The following is a 13,143-nucleotide window of genomic DNA, read 5'->3' on the forward strand; positions in this document are numbered from 1 at the left end:
GTGACCTTTCCCTGCAATTTTTTTATAAAATGCCTTTTGAAATTTACATCCAGCTGTAAAATATGCCAGCCTGTTTAAGTGCATCGCCATAACAACCAGAAACCCTGAAAATTCTCTCGAGTCTCAACACCTGCTTTACATTGACACATCATATCAATCCTGGCAGCTTTTACTTGCTCTTTTATTGCTGCTCCCGGCTCCGCACTTTCTAGTATTTAAGTGGAGAGAAGTGTTTCCCCAAAAGCCATCTTCATTGGCCATAAAAACTACTGCAGCTGCATCTCCTCAGCTTTCTGCCACGTGTGCCCTGCCATCTTTCTGCCCGTGTCAAACCTCCAGGCTGACACTTATGGCATCCACATGCTATTACCTGACAGTGACGAGGAGCATGCTTCACCCCTACAGCCACGTGAATGCTCCACGCTTGTTTGGGGAAAAGAATACGTTTCTATAAAGCAAACTATTAAAGCACTCTCGGTGAAAACAAATGGTCCGTGTGTTGAAATTTGTCACTTTCAGGAAAGTGCCGCTGTCCCATTCTGACTGACTAGTTTTTTTTTCTTTTCCAAATGGCCAATACAGGAGTTACGGAGATGAAATTGCTTTTTTATCCCTCAAATGGCTGGAAGGTGTTGTCAGATGCTGCAAAAAGGTCCACATTGGTGTGATAGCTGAAGGCGAGAAGGGTGCAGAGCTTATAATTCAACCTTGACCAAAGACAAACATGCAGACGGCAAAACTTTGTACAGTTTAGACCTACTTTTAAAGACATTTTCTGGCCCTGTTCATTGTATTTGACAAGAAAATATAGGCAACGGGAAATAGAGGTGAAGAGAGGAGAGGCATTCAGCTCCTACAAATACTAGTCCAACGTGTACCGCGACCAAATGGGGCTAATACATTTTACAACATGTATTCGAATATTCCCACCTCATAGTATTTGTTGTACTATGCACTTTTTAATTGTTTTTATGTTTTACCTTGGTCAACAGTTGAGCTGTAGGTGATTTAATAATGAACGTCTAAGGCTAATTATTTTCTCGCTCTGCTACGTTTTGGCATTCATTTTGATAGTTAATTTTGTTTGGTTTATTTGATAAAAAAATGTCTGTAACAATATACCGCCTTAGACCAGAAAAATAGTACGGGAGCTACCCACTATTCACTGACAACTTCTCCTACACCTTTTATTTTTCTGCTTTCTTCTTACAATTCTCACTGCTGCTTATCTGAAAACTCATGTGGCGTTTTATTTCTACCTGCGGCTTGTGACAAAGAATGACCCTCCTAATTCTCCTGACTCTGAATAACCCGCATGACTTCTGAAGTGGGGAAAGTAGGTGGTGAATCCTTAAAATGTTTCTGAATATGTTTGTTTGTGTTTTTGTAGAGACTTGTGCGGTGAACAATGGCGGATGCGACAGCACATGCCATGACTCAGTGACAGGAGTGCGCTGCAGCTGCCCCGTGGGCTTCACTCTGCAGCCCGACCGCAAGACCTGCAAAGGTAAAGTCCACAGCCAAATGTGATCGAAATGTAGTCCATAACAGTGTTTCCCAATCCCATCGTGAGGACATATGCTCCAATCCTGGGTAACTGGGACTGAACTCGCTGCAGGGCAAGTGCCACAATTGTCTCCTGTTCATGTGAGTATGAGCTTGCTTTCATCCCAGGGGAGTGGAGCGTATGTCCCTGGGCCCAGTCTGCCGGGACGAAAATGGGAGTAAACCAGGTCCAAAACCTGGAGGCACATCTCTGCCTGTAAACACCCTGCACTGGGTGACAACCATCACAGAGGACAGAGTAATGCATGTCAGCAGTCTGGGGGGTGCGCTTCGGGATCATCCGCTCCCGTGGCCCTGCTGCTGCCTCCCCTTGTTTATGGACCTCAAGTCAAGTTAAAGGAATAATAGTCCCTTTTTTTTAAAGGCGCATGCGCACTCACCCCCCCTGTTCTTTCCAAGACTCTGCCTACCATCAAACCTCATTACCAACAGCCCCGCTGCCACACGTGCGTTTGTTTATTAGCTCGACAGATCGCAGCTCTCGTCCCCGCAGATTTCCGTCTCTTCTGAGCTCAAACACAGTCGTTATTTTTGTACTGAACACTGAAGGAACTTGCTAAACACCCACCGGCATATCAACCACACATGCGCAGCCAGGGAAACGTGCTGCTATCCTCGGAACGAGACAGTAGGAGGTTGTAGGTGTGCAGTAGCACGCAGGGAATGATTGACATGTGGGAGAACTACTCGGCTCTCCAAGCCAAAAATCCTCTATTATTTATTTAATTAGCAGAGATGTGCTGCTGTGCATTTTGTGCTCAGCACTTTCTGGTTCTGCACCTGGTTTAGTCTTGGTTTAGTTTGGGAAGACTGGGAAAAACAACACTTTGAAGGAGTCATGACAAAGTTAGGGTGGTGGGTCTGGCCCAAGATGCCTCAAGAAGCTTCTTCTTCTTCAGACAAAAATATGTTGGAACCAATGATACCACAATAGCCCCAGGAAAACAACTGTTTGTTTCTCCCAAACAGCTTAGAACTGAAATGACTGCTTAAGATAGGTGTTTGCCTTTAACGCGGGAGACCCGGATATAAAGCCCACCCTCGCAATTTATTACAATGTTTTTAACTTTTCTATTATGCACTAAATATTTACTAACATACCAGGTTTTCTTGCCCATCCATAAAAGTCACTGCACGCCATTGATGTGCAGTATAATCAACTCTGCAGTATAATCTTATGACCAATTTAGTTTAATGCTAATTGGCATGAAACATCTAAACGTTACAGATGAATAAAGATGTACTATCTTTAAAACTTGTGATTTGTATTAATCAAAGGTCTTACTTAAATATTCTATTTGAAATGATTTGAACCAAGAAGAACTACTGATTTTCCCTTTGATGCACCTTGGACAAGATAAAGAGTACATTAAACAACAAGATGTATTCCCTAAATATATATCAGCAACACTTTGAGACTTTTACAGTAAACGCTCTCTCTTCTATCTCACACTTATTGTGCTTTATCTCCTATATTTTGTAAATATAGTTAGTATATTTTTTCTATTTTACTGCACGATAGGGACACACGCTGGAATAGTTTTTTATTCAACTGTTTTTGACTTTTTTCGGCTGGATTTGAGCGTTTTTCGTTGTGTTGTTGTGACGTGAGCTAGCTCCGAGCTTTCATCTGCTGCGGGCGGACAGAACGAGAGAATGCGGGAAGAAAAGAGGTGGAGGTCTGGCGGTGTATGTGAACACGAGCTGGTCCAAACCCGAACACTGCACAGTGAGGGAGCAGCTATGTAACAAGAATATTGAACTATTGGCTATTGGCATGAGGCCATATTATCTGCCCCGGGAGTTCTCACATGTGATTTTGATCGCAGTCTATGTGGCCCCGTCTGCCAATGCTGAAAATGCTTGTGAAGCACTGCACTCCTGCACTTGTAGGCTGCAAACACAGCATCCACAGGCTCTCTTCCTCATCTCTGGTGACTTTAACCACGCTTCTCCCTCTTCTGTTCTACCAACATACACCCAGCATGTTACCTGCCCCACCAGAGAGAATAGAACATTGGACTTGTTTTTTGCCAACACCAAGGAGGCTTATTCCTCTTCCCCCCTCCCTCCCCTGGGCAGCTCGGACCACAACCTTGTACATCTGAGGCCTGTGTATGAACCCATCGTGCGCAGGCAGCCTGTGGTGTCCCGTGAGGTGAGGATGTGGTCTGCTGAGAGCGAGGAGGCTCTGAGGGAGTGCTTCAGCACCACTCTCTGGACTGAGCTTTATGACCCACATGGGGAGGACATCAACACCATCACAGAGTGCATCACGGACTACATCAACTTCTGTTTTGAGAACATTGTTCCCTCCCGGACGGTGCGGTGTTTTCCAAACAACAAGCCATGGATTAACCGTGAACTGAAGGCTCTGCTGAAGGAGAAGAAGAGAGCCTTCAGGTCAGGGAACAAGGAGGAGCTGAGGACTGTGCAGAAGGAGCTGAGGAGGAAGATCAGGCAGGCTGAGGCCGGCTACAAGAGGAGGATGGAGGAGCAGCTGCAGCAAAAGAACATTCAGGGAGTGTGGAGGAGCCTGAAAACCATCTCGGGCTTCAAAATCACCCCTGCCCAGACAGAGGGGGATCTACAGTGGGTGAATGATTTAAATGCTCACTTCTTGAGGTTTGATCGGTCACCCGCCCCTCCCCCTGCACAGCTGCATGCTCCCTCTTCCACAGCTGGACAATGCCCTGCATCTGTTCCTCTTCACTTATCTGCCCCGGACCATCAGCTCCCCACTTTGCCTGGACTCACCCATCCCCCCAGCACACGGTCCCCCTGCCAACCACTGACTGTCACAGCAGCACAGGTGAGGAGTGAGCTGAAGAGGATTAAAGTGAGGAAGGCAGCAGGACCTGATGGCATCAGCCCCAGGCTCCTTAAGTCCTGCGCAGATGAACTGTGTGGAGTTATGGAGCATGTCTTCAACATGAGCCTGAAGCTGAGGGTGGTACCACAGGTCTGGAAGACCTCCTGTCTGGTACCTGTGCCTAAGACACCGCGCCCCAAAGACCTCAACAGCTTCAGGCCAGTGGCTCTCACGTCCCACCTGATGAAGACACTGGAGCGGCTGGTCCTGGACCACCTCCGCTCCACCGTGAGCTCAGCCATGGACCCGCTGCAGTTTGCATATCGGTCTGGCATCGGAGTGGAGGACGCCGTCATCTCCCTGCTGCACCGCTCTCTCTCTCACCTGGAGAAGCCTGGCAGCTCTGTGAGGATTCTGTTCTTCGATCTTTCCAGCGCCTTCAACACCATCCAGCCGCTGCTCCTGAGGGACAAGCTGGAGACGGCTGGTGTGGAGTATGACCTGGCAGAGTGGATCCTGGACTACCTCACAGACCGACCCCGTTTGTGAGAGCCCGGAACTGTGTGTCTGACACTCGGACCTGCAGTGTGGGGGCGCCCCAGGGCACTGTCCTCGCGCCCTTTCTCTTCACCCTTTACACTGCAGACTTCAGACCTGACACGGACAGCTGTGTCCTGCAGAAGTTCTCTGACGACTCTGCCATCATCGGACTCATCACGGACGACGATGACGCGGAGTACAGAGGACTGGCGCAGGACTTTGTGGACTGGAGTCAGCGGAACCACCTCCTCATCAACGCGGGGAAGACCAAGGAGATGGTGGTGGATTTCCGCAGACGCCACCCCACTGCCCCCTCACCAGTGGACATCCAGGGACGGGACATTGAGAGAGTGGACTCATACAAGTACTTGGGTGTTCATCTGAACCACAAACTGGACTGGACTCATAACACAGACGCACTGTACAGGAAGAGCCAGAGTCGGCTCTACCTCCTGAGGAGACTCAGGTCTTTTGGAGTGACAGGGTCACTCCTGAAGACCTTCTACGACTCTGTGGTGGCATCGGCCCTCCTGTACGGTGTGGCCTGCTGGAGCAGCAGCATCACAGAGAGGGAGAGGAAGAGGCTGGACAGAGTCATCAAGAAGTCCAGCTCCGTCCTGGGCTGTGCTCTGGACTCGGTGCAGGAGGTGGGGGACAGGAGGGTCCTGGCTAGATTCACATCTATGCTGGACCATGAGTGTCACCCCCTGCAGGACACTCTCTCCGCTCTGGAGAGCAGCTTCAGTGAGAGACTGATCCACCCTCGATGTGTGAAGGAAAGGTTCCGTAGGTCTTTCCTTCCTGCTGCTGTCAGACTTTATAACAAAAACTGTTAGTACTGAACACTCGCAATACTGACCTAACCTAATACTGATGTGCAATTCTGTCATATGTGCAATTGCTGTTGGAATTCATGTGCAATTCATATTATTATTATAAATTATTATTATTATTTATAGGAGATCTTCTACTGAAAGTGTTTTTCAGACTTCCTATAAGTGATCTGTTCTTTTCTTCTGTATCTAGCTCTGTATCTACCTGCGTTGCACCAATGAAATTTCCCCATGTGGGACAATAAAGGAATATCTTATCTTATCTTATGAATTAATAGCATGACAAAACCTTTCCCTTTTTGGCTGAATTGATCCAAAACAATTCAGCTGCACAGAAACGATCTGCTTGGCTTGACAGTTTTCCCCTCATATTACCATCATCCACTATTGTTGTTGCCAAAGTATCTTCAAATCAAGCACCAGCGCACTGTAGCGGAGCCTGTGTTTTATTTATACTGTGTCCAATAAAATCAAATCCAAAGCCAGGAGACGAACACACAGTTTTATTAGCAGATTTGAGAAAACAAAAGTCTTAGTTACTTGACAGATGGAGGGAGCAGCAGATGGGTTTGGAGAAGCGCATTACCCAGACGTGTGCGCATGTCGTACAACTGGAGATGTCACTCCAACAACTGCGATGAAAAGGGCTCTGGCTTATATTAGTGAAGAATCTTGAAAGAAGACATGAGCAAAACAGAAAACAGAGGAGCTGCAGGCCAAGCACTTCTGAGGAGACCAAAGCAAAGAGTTTGTTGTATTCCATTTAGTGCATGTATGCTTCTTAACCAAATAATGACGGTCCTCTCTGCAGACGGACGCCTCATTTCAGATCATTATTCCGGGACGCTGCCAGAGCCGGGACAATGCCATGATGGGCTGACTTTGTGTTGGCGCTGAAAGGAGAAGTGAAGTCATCTGAAAATAGATTGATGATTTACAAGTAAAAGAACAGACTCCTGCATGATCTGGCAAAATAATGTAATCCCTATCTAAAAAGTAGTTCCATATACAGCAAAAAACATACATGAGGTTTGGTACATTTTCGTCTGTGTTTGCCCTTTAACTTGTCTGGTAAAGTAGAGTGTTTACGTGGAATAATAATTGCCTTAATCGTAGAAATGTGCGGCCTCAGAAAACACAGACAAAAAGAGCGTTAAGTGCTCAAAGTGCTCGCTCTTGTGTCGATAAGAAGACAAAAGTACTTGAAAATAGTATATCTTCAAATACGGTCTACAGAAAAGCAGTGCTTGAATGTGTTCATTGCCATCTCTTTATCGACAAGTATTCTCGCAATATGTCTCCACAAAACAGAAAATCACCGTAATAGGACAAATAACAATTGTCTTTCCCCTCATTCTTTTGGATTTTAATTCTATGGACAAAATTCCAATATATTCCACCCACTCCCAGGTGCCATGATAATAAGATAATTTGTTTCATTGACTTACACTTTTCGTAATTGTGTCATTTATTTCACAAGTGCTCGAGTCTATAATCAGTTAAATGCACTCTACTCTATTTTGATCCCGACTGTGTATGATTTTCCTTCCGCAGATATCGACGAGTGCCGGCTGAACAACGGCGGCTGCGACCACGTGTGCCGAAACACAGTGGGAAGCTTTGAGTGCAGCTGTAAGAAAGGCTACAAGCTGCTGACAAATGAAAGGACCTGTCAAGGTAAATAAGTTGGATTTCACTGCTTTTTGTGGAGCTCAAATGATCGAGCAACGCGTGGCCGTTTCTGCCCATACAACGTGTCGCTCTGGGAGGAAAAGGGCATCCATGCAGGTGCTTCTAGAGGAAAGTGGAGACGTAATGACACTATTTAAAAATGCTTTTATGGGGCGTTTGATTTCCTTTGCCAACGGTTTAGAAAAGTGGGATTTGATCCTGTGACACGCTAGAGCAGGGGTGGGCAATTAGTTTCCTCTGAGGGCCATATTCGAATACAGGCAAGTGCAGAAAGATGCCTAAGGGCAAAAAAATATCTATATTATAATTTTTTTTACCTACCATGTTTGGCGGGCCGGATTATAAAGACAAACGGGCCGTATGTGGTCCGCGGGCCGTAGTTTTCCCACCCCTGCGCTAGAGCAAAGGCAAATCCTAAACTTTCAAAACTTTAAATTTGACATTTTGAGAACTTTTTATCATTCAACAGTATAAATAATTTTCAGTGTTGCTACAGCAAAGTACACGCAGTAAGTAAATGTATCAAAAAGTAATCAAGATAGTATAAAGGTAAATAGGTCTTTACTCTCCACCATGAAATGTATATGTTTAACTAAAATATCAAGATTTGCTCTTTTCTGGTTTGTTGTCGGTTTGATGGTGTCACGTCTAGTGATTTATAATTGTCATATGTCATTAAAAAAAAGCCCAAATACAGTTCAAGCTCTGACATTGAGGATTAATGCCTCGGTAGAATCCATTTGTGCTTGAATAAGTTAAACACGATCCCTATAGATTCAATTTTCTTCTGTCGGATGCTATATAATGTCCCATAATGTGTTTCTTGACAAGCCGCGCTGTGTTGTAAAGATGAAGTCAGCAGCATTTGTGAAGATAGCATTTTTAAAAAACTTTTCTTCAACACTTTCTTTTGGCACTTTTGTTCCTTGTGCTTTGTGAGCAATGCTGACTGTACTTTTTCTTTTTATGCAATGAAGCTTAAATGTTTGATATAGATTAATTTATAATAATACAGTTTCACTTGCAAGGACCACAACCTAAGAATACAGTATAAATGTGAACGTATTACGGCGTAGACAATGATCATGATGGACAAATGATCTTTGAAGGCTGTTTGAGGCGTCTGAGGAGGCGAAAATGGCTTATTCCACGCGTGCTCTTTCCTGGTGTATTGTAGCCAGCGCCGGCCTGTGGCTCGCCTGTTTCTGTTGGTGGTAGCCATCTCTCAGCAGGGGCTCGCTTGAGTAGCTACAGGACAAATAAAGAGTTCACCGTGGCACAACCCAGGTGTGGAGAATTACAGCCCCCGGACTCCAAACCGCTGCTTTTTGGGAATAAATCAAACCGCTAGAGAAACATCTGGTGAGAGAAGACAAGCCACTCCAACTGCAAGTGAGCTAAGCCTTCTCTGCAAGTGGAAAAACAGATGACAAACCAGTTTTTTTGTCTATTCTCTTCTTTTATTGATGTGGTCAATCAATAATCCCGCCTGCTACTCATCAATGTATGAAATTATACTCTCGAAATCCCATCACAAACATCAGATTTACTCAATGAAAATACTGTTGTTTTTGTCATTTCTTTCACTTTGAATGCATTTTTTCGTGATGTTCTTTTTCCTTATTCGCCTTTCAAACAGTGCAGAATTTATTAGATGTAAAATGAGTAAGAAAATGTGTGTCTCTGCATGTTGGAATGTAAATTATAGTGTGTTTGTTATGGCTTTACCTACTTGGTCATGTAATGGTTGATAGAAGGTATAAATGAGCTGTTTCCCATGACATCAGAACATCTTATTGTCCTGCAGTGTTTATGGGCGTGAAAAATGTAGAGAAGCATAAAATGAATGGAAAGAAAACATTTATAAAGTAATTAAAAAAAGATTGAATTAAAAGCAACTGTATTTGAGTAATTGAAATAACAGACAAAGCATACAGTATTGTGCAAAGAGGGATTTAATACAAAAAAAATATAGAAAAAAGACGCTTTACACAAAAAAATAATAATAATAAAAATAGTAGCCAATGATTTTACTCAAGGAGACAACTGTAACAAAATAGTATTACACAAGTAGAAGTAAAATGGCATGAACAATGAAAAATTACACATTCCCGCCGCTAAGTTATGTTTGGAAACTTGTTTGCGACGAGCCAATCCACTCTGAGGTAACAACATACCTTTCATTTGTTTGTTTGAAATCTGTTTCCAAATGTTTATTACTCACTTAGTTATCAGCACATTTAGCTGAATTCGAGAGGTATTTAAAGGTGTTTTTGTCCCTGAAAAGAACCGCGTTAGGAACATTAATTACCACATACAGAGCTGCCCAGCCTTCATCGTGCCTATAATCTATTCATATTTGATTTTTTCTATGAGTAAAAAAAATGTTTCTACAGTGACACCAGCACATTTTGGTCTGATAACAACCTTGTGGCCTTGTTTTAGTAATGTCTGAGCCGAGATAATATGTGTAATAGAGTCTGTGTTGTGGTGAGTGCAGTGGTGCTCCTCTCTCTCTCTCTCTCTCTCTCTCTCTCTCTCTCTCTCTCTCTCTCCTTGTCCCCCTTTTCTTTTTGCTCCGTCTCCTTTCCTTCTCTCTGTTTTCCTTTCTCTCTGTCTGTCTGCCACTCATTCTCACCTCATTCCTGTCATTTTTCTCACACAGCCTTCAGACACACGGGGAATGGATGAAGATTATAGTCGGGGGGTAAATTCTGAGGTCGATAAGTGCTGCGGGCGGCCGTCTGTAAATACTGCTTTCTATTTTTGGACAAAAACAAATAAGAAAAATATAGTTCCTGTAAAAAGCATGCAATTAGAACAATATTATAGGTGCATGTTGTAGCTTTCTTGTGAGAGGGTTGGCCACTTGATTACACTTCTTTGTGTTGCTTTGAAATATCTTGAAAAAGTAATTCTTACGACTGGCGTTTAGTAAATTAAAAACCATCATTCCGAGAGTCTCATTTTAATACTGCGTCTCCAGGGAAGTCAGTGGCAGTTTGTTAGCACCTCCTCTGTATCTGTAGGTTATGTGTATACAAGTGTCAAGGCGTGCAAACTTAAGTCCTCATTCGCCTTTTTTACCATCTTTATATTATTATACAGATAGTTTATATTATAGATATGTCATATAACCTATATTCAAAACAATACTTGAATTGTAGGTCATTTAAGGTGTATCTATCTTACATTTGTTCAATTACAGGCATTTCTTTTTATTACAACAACAACTGAAAATACTAAGTTGGCCTTGTGGCATCACTTGTTTGTGTCCATGGTGACGGATACGTTTCATAAATATAATTATTTCAGTAAAAGCAATAATATCTCCACGGATACAAACAGGTGGCGGAACTTCCCCCCATCAGAAAAAATATGTATTGCATCTTTAATTAGTTTGACTTTGTTTTGAAGCATGTCACAGTATAAGAGTACAAGAGAGTACAAGAGAGTACAAGAGAGTACAAGAGAGTATAACAGAGTATAACAGAGTATAAGACTTAAGATAAGGTTCCTCAGTAAACTATTATAATGCATTAATAATTACAAGTTAAATAGATGCATGCACTAACATTTATCACTTGGTTATTGAAAACAGTTGAATAAACAGCTTGTTAATGCTCTTTCATTCATTTTGTACATGGTTTATTAACACACACATGCTTTTCGTCAGTGGCGTGCGGTCAGTGATCAAATCTAAAATTACCGTGTGTCACAACTATATTTATATTGTTCCGAAATATATCCAAATAAACCAGTTGCCTCTACTCTGCGCGGGAAGCTTGATTCCGGTTCTCCCACATCATGGCCGTGTTCAGAGGCCCGTTCATTTTAGACCCAGAGCGAACAGCAGCTTCTTTTAGAGCTCTGCACATGCGCTCTGGATCGGCTATATTATCAAACCGCGCTGAATAATCCTGAATGAAAACCAAATAATCAACAGATAGTGATCCTGTGCCCAAACTGAGCATGTGCAGCAGGAAGGAACAAACTTTCAACAAGTGACTTTAACAACAAGTCTTTGTTTGTAGCTAAGGCTGTGTTTGTGTTTCTAATGATTTAGAAGTTAGTTAGAAATACAGGATGTCTTTTAATGACATAGTGAGCTAGTTTGGTGCAATGGAGGATCCCGGGCTGACAAGTGAAAAGAAAGGACAGCGTTTGTCTTTAGCAGAGGAGCGTTCGTCTGACACAAGACTATTTTATGAAGGAATAACGGGACATTTGATGAAAAGTGAGTGAATCGGTGGCTGTTTTGGCCCAACTTCAGGCAAATACCTTAATCCAGTGTCTATTCGGGAAAGACGGGGTTTGATTTGCATCTGGGAGTGACAGGTGAGATTTATCACGGCTGTTGTAACGTGTAGATGTTTTAAAGGTTATGTTTGTTGTGTAGTTACTAGTTAAAGCTGTCGCTCGTTCAAATTATATCAGTAATTGGGGTTAATTAATGCATTGTTGAGGTGAGTCTAATTTTGTAAGTGAAAACGTAGCAGTTTGTGAGAAATATGTCTGGCAGTGCCTTACTGAGTCTGTGTAAGCCAATTTAATTCATTTTTAAAATGCATCATAGCACCTGCCATTACTCACATAAAAAAGAGCATTTTAAATCTAGAGAATCAAGTATCGAAATCGAGTTTGTATTTGAAGTCTCGTGACAACTGGACTTTCTGCTTGCCTGAATGAAAAAGTCACCTCACGTCACTGCTTTTCATTTATAGCCTATTAACATTTCTATGGTATTATAAGCCATCTACAAATTCTAGTAAAAAGTGCTTATCAACAAATAATTGGTTCTCATTAACGCCTTGTACATAGTTTACAACGGAATCTTATTTTAAAGCGTTACCGACTCGCTTTAGATTAGTATTCCGAGCATTGAATTTGTTACATTTCTTATTTGACGCTTTGCTAAAGAGTTTGCTGTTGTGTCGAAATTGCAAAATGAGGCTTCAGGTGATTTGTGAGGTGTCGAGGCGTGTAAACTGACTCCGCTCTGGCTTTATCTCGGTTTAAACAGTCACGGTGCTTCCTGCTGCCACTGGACCATAACCCATAAGTCAGGACGGGGCTTGTCTGCTCCTCAACACTCCGTCCACGCCGTCCTCCGCCTCCTCAGACTCAAATGAGACCGCCACAGCCATCCCTCACCTCCTCGCTGTATAAACAATAGTAACCTTTTCCCGGCTGCGCTTTAATTAGTCACTTCTTTATTAGAATATCCCAAGTTCTGAATGTGTGACCGAGCAGACCTTGTATTTTTTGCACTTTAAATGTGACACTACCAAATTAACACCAAAGGAATCCCAAGGGTCTTTTGACTGGCGCACAAAAAAACTAAAAACTAACTGGCGCATAAAACTAGCTCAAATAACTGCAATTCCCTTAATATTGCTCTTAAAAATGTGAAATATAACTACGCCTAATTTAACTATGCAGAGCTCTCAGGCGCTGAATCACCCTTCTAACCTTCCATGCTATTTTCAGAATCATTTTCACAGCAAAGGTAAAATCAGGACTTTCCTTTTGTCATTGTATTATCTTTAATCTTAAGCAGTGGAAAGTTGAGCTGTCTTTTTGGCCTTGTCGACAGTTAGATTTTCATGATTTTGCTTGGTTGTTCGGCTGGACAAGATGCAACGCTCTGAACACCATTATTAGGATGCGATTAGTTTATTTGGTCGTAAATGTCTTGTT

At 42.9% G+C, this 13,143-nt stretch overlaps 1 protein-coding gene across 4 annotated transcripts in view; it reads left to right on the forward strand.

The window, feature by feature from the left end:
* scube3 (signal peptide, CUB domain, EGF-like 3) overlaps nucleotides 1-13,143 on the forward strand; it is a 147,098-nt gene that overhangs the window by 104,495 nt on the left and 29,460 nt on the right. For all 4 annotated transcript variants that reach the window (XM_072449156.1, XM_072449158.1, XM_072449157.1 and 1 more), the window contains 2 exons: nucleotides 1,391-1,507; nucleotides 7,306-7,428. In XM_072449156.1, the coding sequence (XP_072305257.1) occupies nucleotides 1,391-1,507; nucleotides 7,306-7,428 (240 nt within the window). The remainder of the gene's footprint in view (nucleotides 1-1,390; nucleotides 1,508-7,305; nucleotides 7,429-13,143) is intronic.

Source organism: Eucyclogobius newberryi, unplaced genomic scaffold (genome assembly GCF_026437365.1).
Source record: "Eucyclogobius newberryi isolate DKJ021-1_F unplaced genomic scaffold, fEucNew1.0.hap1 SCAF_17, whole genome shotgun sequence".
In the NCBI taxonomy this organism is placed as follows: Eukaryota; Metazoa; Chordata; class Actinopteri; order Gobiiformes; family Gobiidae; genus Eucyclogobius; species Eucyclogobius newberryi.